Raw genomic sequence first — 15,620 nt, forward strand, 5'->3', positions numbered from 1 at the left:
AGGTGGCAAGCCAATCCAACTCATAACAAGTGTTGATTGCAAGCCACTGCCAAAAGCGAAACCTAAAACATGACGACCATGACGTTCCAATTTAAACATCACAAAGTAAACTTCTAATATGCGTTTTTGTTTCAAAACAAATTCTACATAAGATTGTCAACCTTTATTACAAAACTGTACTACATGCATGACAACATGTTTTGGCTTTGTCATGCTGCGGCTTGGCTGGATCGTTTTTTTTTTTTTTTTTTTTTTTTACCAAGCACCCGAAAACGCATGGCATAGAAGTTGCGATGAAGTCTGCTAGGACGCTCCAACTTATTTCCAAGTTGAATAGTTGTTGCACCACTGCACGTCTGTCTCCCTCTTTAACTCATGTAATTACCGATTTTCGATCTGTGTGTCAAGCGGTTCCAAATGTTATCGTAATACATTTGTAGTATCACTCGTAAAACCGGCCATTCTATCGCGAGTCTGAGCGGTTCGATGATCTGTGTCTCCCGACTTTCAGGTTCGCTACTCCGCCACCAGCAGCGGAGAAGACGCAGCCAGTAATGATGCCCCTGATATTCTCCAGCTGCATCTGCGAGCAGAAACCAAAGTTCAGAAGATCAGCAAAGCCATGAAAGCATACTTGGAACGGGCCAAGGCGTACGGTAATTTAATCGTTATTAGATCGATCAGTGGACGTGTTACCGAAGTTTTGAAGCTTTACAAATGCCCACTTCGGGAATTAAAAGTTTTCTTGACATCAACCGAATCGGTACTGGGATTAAGTTACTATTCGTGACGCTCTAGCCGTGTCATCAGCTACGAACCTAAAATAATGTTGCGTGTTCTTGTTGTGCTCGTTTCAGATGATTTCATAAAGAAGGAGCAACATGAATTTGACATTGGCAAACGACATCTTGCAAACATGATGGCCGTTGATGTCGACGAAATGACGCAGGATGACGTTGACGTGAGTTCCCGACTGTATATGTACTCGCGAGTATCACTGATCACGGTTTATTTTTTTTCTTTTATTCTTGTTAATCTATTTTCTTTCAGAGAGCCATTCAGTATTTGATGCCTTCAGGCCTACACGAGCCCAAGGCTCGACCTATCATGAAGGTAAGTAAACCTGGTTTTGTACAACCTAACTTGTAAAACTGGAGGAGTTCCAACGTTCATGAAAATTTCATTTATTCTTTTTGATAGCCTCCTGAAGACGTATTCCCCAGAGAAAAAGGTTAGTTTAACGTCTCTAATCATGTTTACAATTGGTGTGACATTGTTGATATTGAGGAATGTGAAGCTTTTGTGGCACCAAAGAAAACAATTTGCATGAATTTCACTTCTTTGACATGGCAGGTGTTTCTTTTGGTATGTTTGTAGCAGTCTGTACGTAACTGTACAGCTGCATGAAAAGTTAGGTCACGAAAATGATCACTTCGAGCACACTGCAACTTAACAGCATAAAAGCAAAAGAAAGCAGCATGAAAATTATCGGTTTCATGTTGCACACTGTGTTGTTATGCCAAAGCAGAACCACTATGTTAGTCATCCTTATGTCTTTTACTATGCATCTTGCAATTGAATTAAGTGTTTCATGTCGTTTAAAGTTGCTGATACGTTGCATTGAACAAGGCGAGTAATACACTCAAACCTCGATACAATTAATCCGAATATAACGAAATATCAGTCATAACGAAGTGAATGAAAAGGTAGTGTTGCAATAGTTATATTATTAGGAATACACCTTTAGAACGAATATTTGGATATAACGAACTTATTTTTGTATAAGATGCAGCTTTGTTATAATGACGTTTGAGTGTATAAATAATATATCGTGCTGCATATAGGTAGGCCTGTCTGTGCAGATGTGTAATTTTGAGTTTCATTAACGAAACTGCAACCAATGGGTACTTTCATCTGGCAGTTAAAGGCATTCATCCATGTAGTGCAACACATGATTGTGAAGTTGAGGAACAACTGCTAATAGAAACATTCAATCCACAAATGTAATAACCTGGCTGCTTCTACTGCGTATGTAGGTTGATCACACTTGTAACCTTTTTATTGAGAAAGAACAAAGTGCCTCATTCGATCTAAACCTTCAAAAAGGTTAAAATATTTCTGCTGAGTCGATTATGGAGCATCCATGTAGTGCAGCAAGTCAGCCTTTACATGCTTACAAAGAATACACATTTTTTCTGACATTGCATTTACTTGAAGAAATACTGGTACCTTGCTGTTGAAGCCATTTCATTTTTGCTTATTACTTTAACCATATACCGGAAGCTTTCAAGTAAATCGCTTTGAGCAGAAATGCTTGGACTTGTCTTGTAATGTCATGACGCCTTGTTTATGTGCAGCTGCGCAGTTCGACTATTCTGGAAGGCCGTTTCACTATCTCTTCTACACAACGAAGCCCCACTACTATGGCGTGTTGCATGTAAGAAATAAAATTTCATTCGCAAGTTTGTTTGCTTTTGTGATGCAGAAATCATAGTCCTGTTAAACAAGGCACTGAATGATTGCACTTAAGTGTGGTAGGGGTCAAATTTGCTGACCACAATTAGCCATCTTCTACATTTCGATTAAAAAGCCAATCACGTTCTACATATCCCACCCCATCGACCTCAGCCAAAAATGTCCTTAAGGGACGAATTTGTGGCACATGTGGCCTGCATTAATCTGCTGTTCAAGTATCAAATGTGGAAACTGGTTATTGTTGGAAAAAAGATATTCAACAAATTGCCGTGCATAAACACAATCACTAAGTACAACCACATGAAACTTTTTTCTTTTCTTTTTTTTTTTTGATACAGGATGCAGTTAGCCATGTGGCAGAATTGAACCGCCTAGAAACCCGAATGCTCAACAAAGGAGTGGCAGAACCAGAAGCTGCACTGAAGTTGTGAGTTTGGTAACATGCAATTTTGTGTTGTGGGCCATACTTTCAGTGCTTGCTGCTAGATAAAAAATTACAGAAATCCTCTGGCACGTGTTCCAAATGTTTTTATGTGCAGTCATGGTTGTGCAGTTGTGGAGTACCAGCTATAGGTCAGTGTACTCTCAAGCCTCAATATAACGAACAAGGATATAATTAAATATTGGTTGTAACAAAGTAAACAAAAAATAGTTTTGCAATAGATGCAGTTTTAGGAATAACATTTATAACAAAGTTTTGGATATAACGAAGTTATTTTCTTGTAAGGTGCAACTTCGTTATAATGAGGTTTGAGTTTGCAGAGTCATACTTATGGACTTCAAAAATAGTTTAAAGAGTTTGACCAAAGAACGTTTGGCAGAAAATAAAAGTTTTTGAGATGCCATACATTCACCCATACAGAAGAGAGCAAGAATAAAGCTTTTAAAGGTTATCTTTTCAAGAGTGACAACTAGCAATATCCGGCCTACATTGGCTTCAATACAATATTTTTTTTTTTTTTTTGAGCCAGACCAAAACTTGTGGGGGTGCTGACACCCCCCCCCCCCCCTGTAAAGTTGTCTGCGCCGCGTGGCGCACGTGTCTCGCCCCAAGGCTTTATTTTGGTGGTGACCACCGCCAGGCGATAGATGGCGTTGTGTTCGCTTTGAGTACCACTGTTGGTAGAGTGGTAGCGCCGGTGGTGGCCCCTGGCGGAAGGCAGGCCTTGGTGGCGGGCGAGCGTTGAGAGAGTCTCTTCTGCGCGTGGCGGCTGCCGCGAACGGTTGTCTGTAGCGTGGGCCCCCCGGTGCTCGGCACCGCGGGCTTCGCGCCGAGGTCCCACGTGGAAAGTCAGGCGTTGGCGACGCCGCCTTGGGTATGTGCTAGTGTGTTGGGTGTGTTAGTGTGTGTTTATTATGTTATTGTGTGTTTAGTGTGTCACTGCGTTATGTTGTTTGTATGGTAGCGTGTTAGTTGAAATTTATGTATCATTCGGCGGACGATATCGTCGTCTAAATTAGTTAATAAATGTATGTATGTTGTGTGCTTTGTACCGACTGCGTCAACTGTGTCCATTCACTCCAAGAGCGTGGCGTGGCGATGCGCTCGTTCGCCTCGCCGAGACCCCACACTGGCGCCCAACGTGGGGCTCTTGGAGTATCGGACGACAGTTTTGCGATTCGGAAGAAGCTTTTGCTAGAGTGGGCGAAGAGTAGGCTTAGGGAGACTTTGCTAGCGTCGGCGGTGTGCTTTCTTGAGAAGCGGGGATATTGGTTTTGGGATGTGTTTTGAACTTGTTGGCACTCGAGTTTTTATTTTTTTCTGCTCGCAAGTGGGTGTTTTTGTTAGTTTTCAAAAACGTTGTTGAATTAGGACGAGAGCCATGCGGTCCGCATCCTGGGGTGAGCAAGGCCTAGAGCACGTGGTTTGTAGGCCAGGCCCGAAGCGAGTGAGTACGGAAGCCTCGTGGGTGGTCCGATTTTCTGTGAATAGCTTCTTCTATCTCTTTGGGCTCAGGGAGCCGGGGCGTCGTGACACCGCCCGGGGCGGTGGACGCCGATCGCTCGGTAAGCTGCTGTGTGCGGCGAGCGATAGGGCCACCTCACAGAGTGGACGTCTCCTCGCGGCTGCCTCTTCTGCGCCTAGGCTGGGTGCTGGGTGGATGCCGGTTGTTGTCGAGCGACTCATTAGGCCTAAGGCTCTGCGCAGCCGCCTGTCGCACGTGGCACAACTAGGTGGATCGTGGCGTTGAGGTGTTGCGCTCTGCTTCCCTCACTTTTTTTTATCTTGCGATGGCAAGGGTTAGGAAAAGTGATTTTCGTTTTATTTTGATGGGCGTCTCGGCCGCCACCGATGTATTAGCTAGCAGTACTGACCAACGTACCACGTGGACGAAAAGCTCGAAGCCCCGTTCCCGAGGACCTGCTCGATTGTTTTCTTTCAAGTTTTTTTGGTGTTATTGATGTATTCGGCGGGAGGGATGTCATCCACGGCCGGCTGTCCTGCACGTCGTCAGCGTCACTGGCCAGGAATGCGGTCGTGAGGTCGGGCGATGGAGATGCCTGGGACCTGCGCAACTGCCTGCAGTCCGGTGCCCTCGCGAGTGCTGGTCGCAACTGGAAGACGTGTCGGCGCTAGCGACGGATCGTCACGCCGACGGCAACGTTGCTGTTGCGGGGCCGGTACTGAGGTGAAGTCTAGCCGGACAGTGCAGCAGTGTCGACCAGCGGCGTTGTCGTGGTGCAAGGACATTATGGTCGTGCGATATCATTTTTTTGTTAAAGCTTGTGTAGCTAATTTTTGATTTCGAGATATGGTTTGATTTAAGGTTGGGGGAATGTGGGGGTGCTGACACCCCCCCCCCCCCTGTAAAGTTGTCTGCGCCGCGTGGCGCACGTGTCTCGCCCGAAGGCTTTATTTCGGTGATGACCACCGCCGTGCGATAGATGGCGTTGTGTTCGCTTTGAGTACCACTGTTGGTAGAGTGGTAGCGCCGGCGGTGGCCCCTGGCGGAAGGCAGGCCTTGGCGGTGGGCGAGCGTTGAGCGAGCCTCTTCTGCGCGTGGCGGCTGCCGCGAACGGTTGTCTGTAGCGTGGGCCCCCCGGTGCTCGGCACCGCGGGCTTCGCGCCGGGGTCCCACGTGGAAAGTCAGGCGTTGGCGACGCCGCCTTGGGTATGTGTTAGTGTGTTGGTGTGTGTTTATCATGTTATTGTGTGTTTAGTGTGTCATTGCGTTATGCTGTTTGTATGGTAGCGTGTTAATTGAAATTGGTGTATCATTCGGCGGACGATATCGTCATCTAAATTAGTTAATAAATGGATGTAAGTTGTGTGCTATTGTACCGACCGCGTCTGCTGTGTCCGTTCACTCCAAGAGCGTGGCGTGGCGATGCGCACGTTCGCCTCACGGAGCCCCCAAACTGGCTGCCCAACGTGGAGCTCTCGGAGTATGGGACGACAGTTTTTGCGGTTATTTTGTTAGAGCCGGAGTAGAGTAGGCCTAGGGGGGACTCCTTTGCTAGCGTCGGTGGTGTGCTTTGTTGAGAAGCTAGGAGATTGGTTCTGTAACGTGTTTGAATTTGTCGGCAGGTTGACTTCCTATTTTTTTTTTGCTCGCAAGTGTTATTTTTTGTTGTTAGTTTTCAAAAACGTTGTTGAATTAGGACGAGAGCCATGCGGTCCGCATCCTGGGGTGAGCAAAGCCTAGAGCACGTGGTTTGTAGGCCAGGCCCGAAGCGAGTGAGTATGGAAGCCTCGTGGGTGGTCCGATTTTCTGTGAATAGCTTCTTCTATCTCTTTGGGCTCAGGGAGCCGGGCGTCGTTGCTGACTTGCATTGCGGCTCGACGCCGAGGCGTCGTGACACCGCCCGGGGCGGTGGACGCCGATCGCTCGGTAAGCTGCTGTGTGCGGCGAGCGATAGGGCCACCTCACAGAGTGGACGTCTCCTCGCGGCTGCTTCTTCTGCGCCTAGGCTGGGTGCTGGGTGGATGCCGGTTGTTGCCGTGCGACTCATTAGGCCTAAGGCTCTACGCAGCCGCCTGTCGCACGTGGCACAACTAGGTGGATCGTGGCATTGAGGTGTTGCGCTCCGCTTCCCTCACTTTTTTTCTTGTGAGCACGAGTTAGGAAAAGTGATTTTTGTTTTATTTTGATGGGCGTCTCGGCCGCCACCGATGTATTAGCTAGCAGTACTGACCACCGTACCACGTGGCCGAAAAGCCTGAAGCTCCCTCCCCTGGGCCGCGCTCCTTTGTTTCTTTCGAGTTTTGTTTTTTGTCAATGTATTCAGCGGGAGGGATGTCATCCACGGCCGGCTGTCCTGCACATCGTCAGCGTCGTTGGCCAGGAATGCGGTCGTGAGGTCGGGCGATGGAGATGCCTGGGACCTGCGCAACTGCCTGCAGTCCGGCGCCCTCGCGAGTGCTGGTCGCAACTGGAAGACGTGTCGGCGCTAGCGACGGATTGTCGCGCCGACGGCAACGTTGCTGTTGCGGGGCCGGTACTGAGGTGAAGTCTAGCCGGACAGTGCAGCAGTGTCGACCGGCGGCGGTGTCGTGGTGCAAGGACATTGTGGTCGTGCGATATTATTTTTTTGTTAAAGCTTGTGTAGCTATTTTTTTATTTCGGGGTATGGTTTGATTTAAGGTTGGGGGAATGTGGGGGTGCTGACACCCCCCCCCCTGTAAAGTTGTCTGCGCCGCGTGGCGCACGTGTCTCGCCCCAAGGCTTTATTTTGGTGGTGACCACCGCCAGGCCATAGACGGCGTTGTGTTCGCTTTGAGTACCACTGTTGGTAGAGTGGTAGCGCCGGTGGTGGCCCCTGGCGGAAGGCAGGCCTTGGTGGCGGGCGAGCGTTGAGAGTGTCTCTTCCGCGCGTGGCGGCTGCCGCGAACGGTTGTCTGTAGCGTGGGCCCCCCGGTGCTCGGCACCGCGGGCTTCGCGCCGGGGTCCCACGTGGAAAGTCAGGCGTTGGCGACGCCGCCTTGGGTATGTGCTAGTGTGTTGGGTGTGTTAGTGTGTGTTTATTATGTTATTGTGTGTTTAGTGTGTAACTGCGTTATGTTGTTTGTATGGTAGCGTGTTAGTTGAAATTTATGTATCATTCGGCGGACGATATCGTCGTCTAAATTAGTTAATAAATGTATGTATGTTGTGTGCTTTGTACCGACTGCGTCAACTGTGTCCGTTCACTCCAAGAGCGTGGCGTGGCAATGCGCTCGTTCGCCTCGCCGAGACCCCACAAACTTCATCACTCCATTCATTTTACAGCAAGAAATTTTGTAATTGAACACCAGATGAAGTGGCATCTGTTGTTTCTTAAATTTTGAAAACCAGGGTGTATACTAATATTCAGGAAATTCAGAGGAATTCCTCGTTTTCCATCCATTCCTGCAGATGTTATATTAGTTCTTTAATGTTTATCATGCACTGGAGGTCCCAATTACACCTCCAACTCTGGGACCTCCTCCTGTGCACTGAAATGTAACAACATTGTTTTGATTATTGTTCCGATTCATATTGATTATTGATCGACTATTGATTGAAATTTGATTATTGTTCTGATTCTGATTGACTGTGAAAATAGGGCATGCATTGCAATCTCAAACACTTAAAAATCAAGTGACTGCAGTAGCTACTCATTTATTCACATTGGACAGTGTGGAATGTTGTTCGTGCATAGGTGATTAACAACACACGCTTTGCATTGCATTTGCTCAGGAGTCTACAGGACAGCACCTGGCTTCCAAAGAAGGATCTTGAAGTGCTACTTGTGGAGTCATTGAAAGATATTCAGGTGATTTCCTACTGTCTATGCTTTCCCCCTACTGTCTATGCTTTCTTAACCTACCTGCCCTCTAAATAAGCTGTGGCTTCATTAGGATTTGTCATATTTGCTCTGTTTCACATTAATCGGGAACCAGTTCGGTTCGTGGGACCCTTTAAAAGCAATTCTCTCTTATATTAAGCATTTCAATAGCTTGATACAAGGACAACAAGGTTTCTAAAGTGGTATTTATAATAGTTGCTGTCAACTTTATAGTTGCCTTCTGTGTCCCTTGAAGAATAAGCTAGAAGAACTGTATACAGAGAGAAAGCACCTTGTAAGCATGGAAAAAACGTGCACAGGTACCTGCGTTCACTCATACAAACAGCCAAGAGCTTCACTTCCCCCTCGCACACTTCCTTGTGTGTTCAGTGTATGAGCATGCATTTGCATGTGAGTGCTTTTGAATTATTAAGCTTCTTCCAAAAAGATTTACCAACTAGCCCAACTACAGGTTCTTCTGGCAAGCATTCTTTTTTAAGACGGTGATATTTATAGTGTTGACTTCACAAGACAGCATGGTAGGTTGTGAGGGATGATTACAGAAATGTGACCACACCTTGGCTTTTGATATGAGCTCTGAGATGTCACTTCTTGCTTAGTTTTTTTTTTTTTTTTTTTAATGCATGTTTGAACACTCTTCACCTCTTGGGAACTAAATACTTTGCAACAATAATTATCTGCTAGTTACGACTTTGGTACTCACAAGACTAATATATTGAAACACCATGATACCCTGGATAATTTTGTTCTAATTGCCATTGCTGGCAAGTTACAATGATGCTGTGTGCCCATGTAGTGGACAAGTTTGCGTCTGGGGTAAAGTAAAATATTTTCGGTTTCCATCTGTTGTAGTAGTAGTTAAATAGTGATACCCTTCAACATGTAAGGAGCATGTGCTGAAGCTTCTATAACTTTTAAAATCTCTTCACTGTGTATATATAAGTGGAGGTGCATAACAAATCTCACTCCCCCCTGCAATTCAAAAATACAGGTGTTATTGCAGTTCAATATTATTATGAATATCAGTATGTATACAGGTATTGTCAAATCTGTGCCCGCACAAACACTGCTGCTCTTACAAATATTTCAGTTTTTTTTTTTTTCACTGCCAGTAATAATGTACAATATTCACTGTCTTATTCGTTGTATGTATTTTTATGCGAACAACCAACAGAATAGTGAATTAACAATTTATGCATTTATAGAGGTCTACTTTTTTTTATTCATTTTGTAACTTATTTGTGTTATACTTCTCAATGGTACACATATGTGAAGCTTTGGCAGGTATGATGCTACTGTAGCATAGGAATAAAATGGAAAAAAAAAAAATTGCTTATACATTAGTGCATTAGTAAAAAAAAAAAAAAAACCTTCACAAACTACACTTGAGTTTGGAACCATCTAATGCTTTTGCTTTATTTATGCTGATTCTCTGTCATGTGTCTTTTGGCCTCCGACCGATGAAATCACATTTATAAGTGCATATGTAAATGCAAATAACCGGCTTTCAATTGAGCTTCTTGCTTTTTTGTCTATCCCAGTACGAGTACTTCGTCAAGACCCTAGATCGATTAGCGGAACATCCGTACTCATCACAAGTCAAGGAGTTCATCATGAAGTACAGAAAACCGAGGATGGCGACATTTATTCGAGACGAGATACCACCGGTATGCCTTAGGACCCATACATGTCTGAAATTGATCTTAAAAAGATGAATTCCGGGGGTTTTATTTAGTTTGTGTCGTAGCGAGTGGTCTTTGGACTTATTTTGTCCACCTGGTGGATCCTGTAATCTGCGACACATTTTAGTTTTTAGCATATATTTAGAATACTTTAGCATTCAAAAGCATTGAAACGGGGTATTTCTGGCGGGGTTTGAACAGCCTCAGGCTTGGTGCTGCAGCGTTCTGCCAAAACTACGAAGTTAACTTGGCGGTTCATGTTTGGTGTTGGTGTATTGAGAGTGGTAAGGGTTTGTTAGGAGATGTGACAGTTCCAATACAACAAACCGATGCTCTGCATAATGTGATTTCCTTACGACAAGCGACAATCATTACATGATTTTATTACACTTTTAATTGTCCTGTTCACATCCGGTTACACCTTAAATTCGTGTTCGGCAGTATAAATGGTTGGCAAAATAATGACTCATGCAGCAACTCTTTTCCCCCGACTGCCTGCCATGTATCCAGAGCTCCTTTTTTTTGTGCAATACAAGTGACAAATTGAATTTTGGGAGCTGGAAACATGCCTCAGCCGTCCTTTTCAACACTGCATTCTTGAACGGCAGAGGTTGTTACATTCACAGGATGTTTATAATTTAATTAAAACTAAGGAAATGAGAAAGTAGCCAGGATGTTTTTTTTTTTCTGCCGTCATTGGCCTAAAAAAGCAGCCAAATCGGTGCACAATAGCCAAATCTGGTAACCATGGTCAATTGATAGTAATTGTACAGCATACTGAAATTGAAGGCTTGCCCTGAACTCTTTGGGAAACGATATTGCGGATGGTAGATTGTATTGATCATAGACCTTTTCAGATCACATGGTCCGCATTAACTTAGAATGACCTGCAGTAAGTAATAACATGTCAAGGTTTTGCAAGCTCGTAGTGGTTCTTTATAAACCTGACTTGTTTTCTGTTTCTTTTTCCAACACCCAGTTACAATATGATGAAACTGGAAGGCCTTATGCCAAGGGTAGTGGTAAGTTTATCTGTACAATTTTGTTCGTACTGTAGCCTTCGTACTGTAGCCTTTTTCGTACTGTAGCCTTTTCGCTAACTTTGGTGCCATGAATTTTATTGGTTGGCGTATTCTCCCTTCCCTTCACATTTTTTAAGGTGCCAGAAAGCACGTGAGAGCTGAAGTGACTGTCTGGGGCAACGGCACGGGAAAAGTGACAATCAACGGTCACGGCATCGAGTACTTTGACCAAATTGCAGACAGGTTAGTCGGCATCTGCTTCCTGTAGCTTATTGATACCATGCACCATTAACAGAAGCTCTAATTTTTCATTCTACTGTTTCATACGACACGATAATTTTGGCAGTTATGAAATATATAAGAGCACTACGGTACCGCACTGTAGTAGTTAGCCTGGATTTGTTCTATGTGTAAGCTGACATGACTCAGTCAATTGGCATTTTTGTTCAAGTGAACAATGCACAGAAAGTGGTTTTCTGAAGACCTCGAAAAACGGACATTTTTGGTTATAGGTACAGCATTTCAAGAGCCTTCTCATGTGCGAATAAAATCACAGCATTATGTGTGTTATCATTTTTGCATGAGCTTGGTTCACACAAATGTTTTTTTTTTTTTTTTTGTTGTTGTTGTTCTGGAATGACTGAGCACTAGTGGGGTGAAAGAAGGTTAATTGTTCAAGGGGCTCATTTATTTGTTACAGCCAATTAATGAAACAAACTGAAAATTAAGCCAAAGAAAGCTCCTTGGCTTAATCTGTTGTTTTCATCAGTTCAGCTCTAATGGATCATTTTCCACCGACTATTAGTATCATTGTGCAGTGGTTGCAGGTCGCATATATCTCTTAACAAGTCTGTTGTACAACAACTGGGGGTTTTTCCATGCTTTTCGTCACAACATTTGTCAGATTATAAAAAGAGTTTAGTTGAAAGCTACGCAAGAAATTTCTCTCATCAGAATTGAACTGTGGTGCGGTGGAAATACAACCGCTTCCTAACAGAACCGGACAGAACATGTGCTAGCTATAATCTCATGCTGCCATTAATTGATACACGGCTATTGTGTCAATGTGACATGCTAAAATGCTCTCCGAAAGTTTGCATAACACTGTTCAGTTCACTGAAAGAATTAGTGTGGCTTGTGCTTTGTCAAATATGTTATGCCAATAAAAAAAGCCCAAGAGCTTTAGGAAATACGCTTGATAAAATATGGTGGCCTCTGTGTGAGAAATGTTGTGTGAATATTCGAGAATTTCGAATATTTGAATGGATATTGGATGGATGAAAGAGCCTTAATAATGTCCAATAGGTCGCGCTATAGCTCAAAGCGGGCCGCTCCCACGTTGAGACCGAAAGACCTAGCCTTTCAGACACTTTAAACGGATATTAACTTATTAAAATTCGCTTCGATTCGAACTTAAGGTATTGGAAATTTAGAAGTGTTGAACGACTAGGTGTACATTAATTTGCATGTAACCCTTTTGTAAAGGTGGTTTCACTGCAGTGGAGGGGTGCCATACCGTAAATACATCTTTTTAGGGGAAACTTGCAATGCCACAAAGCCTTATTTCAAGGCTAAATAAATGAACCTATTACTTTCACATCGATTGATAATTTTTCTAGAGTTTAAAAGCTTATTATACCGGCTTATGTGTTCTAAGTATAGTAGATTTCAAAGCGTAACTTATTTACAGGTTATCACTCCCAATCTACTGTAAGTCAAACTCTGCTACTATTCTAAGTTGATTTGATTCCACCTCCTTCAAACCAAAAAGAATGACATTTGCGAATGCCTTGTTCGAATTTCAAAAGATATATAATGTGCAAAGTCAGTTAGGTCATAACAAATATGCTCGTTTTTTTAATAATATGTGATATATGCTATTCTAATTCAGTTCGAAATTATCAGAACCAAATCACTGTTTGCTTCGAATTCACCTCGAACCTGAAATTCACTATTCATGCAAGCTTAACTACATTTTTTTAGCTGCCACCATATCAAACACCGTATTTGGAGTTGCTCTCCAACCAAGTTTAATTAAGTGGGTATGAAAGTTGCATTAATTCTTGATTACTTTGATTACTACGTGCTGTCACACTTTCGCCACCCTTTTGCTCTTCTGCAAATCTTTTTTCAGGGAGCAGATAATGTTTCCCCTGCAGTTTACCGGACTCCTCATGAAAGTTGACATTGAAGCAACGCTCAATGAAGCCGAAGGGTCAAGTGTTCGTGCAAATGCCATACGTCATGGAGTGTCATTAGCACTACGCAGCTTCGTCTCGGAGAAGGAGGTAGAGAGAATGAGACTGGGTGAGAAACGTCATGGTCCTTGGCACTTTCGCAATACATGATGCGTCATTTACAGACCTTTCAAGCTCACTTGTCACTGTTTGTTTTCCCGAGCGCATCGGGAACAAGAGATTGAGAAGCTCATGAGCATTGCGGTTGAATTGAACACAAGTAAAGTAGACTCTCATTAAATGGAAAGTTTAATGACAGTCTACGTCGGAAGACCCGCACCAACCAGAAAACGTTCCATATAAAAATAGTTCTGTTTACTGAGAGATGAATAGGGGTGCGGAATTCAAGTATGCAACCAATCATATTATTGGCACTTGTTCCATTTAAGCAGCACTTCTGTTTAAGATACTTCTATTTATTGATAGTGTACAGAATGAAATGAACTGGTGAGGGTCATGGCAGAGAATGAAACGTGCCAGTCATTAGTCCATTTCGCTTTGTGCCTCAGTACACGAGCATTATCGGAATGATTATCCGAATGATTATCGGAATACTTGTATCAGAAGTCCACTTCTTCAGCATAGGGTCCTCTATCTCAAAGAAGTGACAGGCGTGGTGTTGCATGTGCTCCTGGTGCATTACTATAATTTCTTTATACTTTGCATACACTTCAATACAACAAAAAAAAATGAATTGGAAATCTCGTGCCTATTTTGTTGTGGCTCATCCATTGCAGGTTGGGCTGGCTTGCATGGAAATGCTTGCTTTTTCTAGCTGTATTTTACAGTTGAACTTTGGTGAGATATTTTTCTTTGCTATGCAGCTGGATTGCTGACAAGGGACCCCCGCCGGAGAGAGCGCAAGAAGCCAGGTCAGGAAGGTGCACGTCGCAAGTACACTTGGTAGGTTGGCACAGTTAACACTCGCACATTATCAGCAGAGGCTTTTTATATGAAAATACATTTTTTTATAGTCTACGAGCACTTTTGTCCCCTCTAAATGCAAAAAAACAACAAAACAAATGGGTGTCGCCAGCTGTGACTTTCGTCACTAAGTGGTCTAAACCGGACACGTAGTGCTGAGCGTGCAACCTCACTGAGTGCTCTAGCATGTTGGTATGTACGTATTTATTACCATTCATGGAATGCTCGGTTTCTCGTAATGCTCTGTTTAAACTTGTTCTGATCAGAAAGGAAACGACAATGCTGATGCACAAATATAGACTAGTGTGTCCTATTGCTTGTTATGTGCGGATGTGCCGCATAGCTAAAACGAAACGCTTAAAAATGGTTTGGCAGAGAAACAGTAAGGAATTGAGGGTATGTTCCTTTTATTAAGCAAAGATACCCAGTGAAAAATTGAGTCCTAATCATTCAAGGGCTTAAGTCTCGTGTTTTGAAGCCCAACCTAGTACTCCTATTTCATAACAGTGTCTCCCAAAGAAGCCCGTGAGCGTGCTTTTTTCGTGAATGTTTTAAAGCACCACTGAGCACACAGGTGTGTACGAGGTGCCTTCTTGAGAGCCAAAGAGTGGGAAGCAGGTTTCTAATTTGCCTGGTTATCCCACTGTCATATCTAAACACTCATGTTGTCGTTCATTGTAGCTGGAAACTACAGCCTTTACATCTCGCCTTCGCTTGCTTTACAGAAGTGATACTGTGAGGGTCATGTAGGTAACACATTCGTTAAGGGATGCAGAAATTCCCAGTTACATTATTATGCAAGAGGCTGTGCACAAACATGTTCATGGTCTAGGATGCATGTTTTTTTGTAGTTGTTTTAGGTTAAGAGTGAAGTTTGAGAAAACTATGTTGTGGGCATGATCTAATCACTGGTGTACTTAAATGTATTTGTTCGGGACTACATTGACAGTTTGGCAGACAATGTTGCATTTCATTGGTTTCCGGATTTGATCAAATGAGCATGGACTACTTAATAACACAGCTAGTGTCTAATAATATGCCTCTCATGAAGTAGTATTTGGGAACCTGAAATGTGATTGCTGCCTGCCCCCCCCCCCCCCTTTTTTTCATGTTTTTTAATTACATATTTTTTCTCTTTTTTCAGGCTCAAACGGTAGTCTGAAGATGACGAACACATCAAAGTAGTTAGAATGATTATTAAATAAACAAGTATAACACATTCCTGCTTACCTTGCCTGTTTATTTGTAGGATCAAAGCCAGGTGTTTCACTTATTTTGTATGGTGCGAAAGTATAAATAAATTTCGCGCGTCACGTTCAAATTTGCCGCCAGAATATGCTGTAGGAGCTCTGTTTTTAACCTCCTTTGATTAATGTTCTCTATCGGTAAATGCTAGCTCACAATCTTAGAAAGTGTGCATCGAGTATCACTGTCGAATGCTGATGCCAGACACATTCGGCTATTTGGTTAGGCGGCGCCACTTAACCCCTTGGAAATAAACGAGCTTCCTA

The 15,620-nt window shown here is 43.5% G+C and overlaps 1 protein-coding gene across 1 annotated transcript; it reads left to right on the forward strand.

Moving 5' to 3' along the window:
- The first annotated feature begins 243 nt into the window (after positions 1–243).
- On the forward strand, positions 244–15,328 carry LOC142790150 (small ribosomal subunit protein uS9m-like). Its single transcript, XM_075885139.1, has 14 exons — positions 244–377; positions 512–656; positions 858–961; positions 1,051–1,113; positions 1,201–1,231; positions 2,358–2,437; positions 2,814–2,902; positions 8,136–8,211; positions 9,786–9,911; positions 10,906–10,948; positions 11,086–11,191; positions 13,083–13,255; positions 14,010–14,088; positions 15,254–15,328. Exons 1-14 carry the CDS (start codon positions 294–296, stop codon positions 15,264–15,266), a joined length of 1,212 nt encoding a protein of 403 aa, XP_075741254.1. The 5' UTR covers positions 244–293; the 3' UTR covers positions 15,267–15,328.
- Positions 15,329–15,620: the final 292 nt, after the last annotated feature.

The sequence above is a fragment of the Rhipicephalus microplus genome, unplaced genomic scaffold (assembly GCF_043290135.1).
Source record: "Rhipicephalus microplus isolate Deutch F79 unplaced genomic scaffold, USDA_Rmic scaffold_72, whole genome shotgun sequence".
NCBI lineage: Eukaryota > Metazoa > Arthropoda > Arachnida > Ixodida > Ixodidae > Rhipicephalus > Rhipicephalus microplus.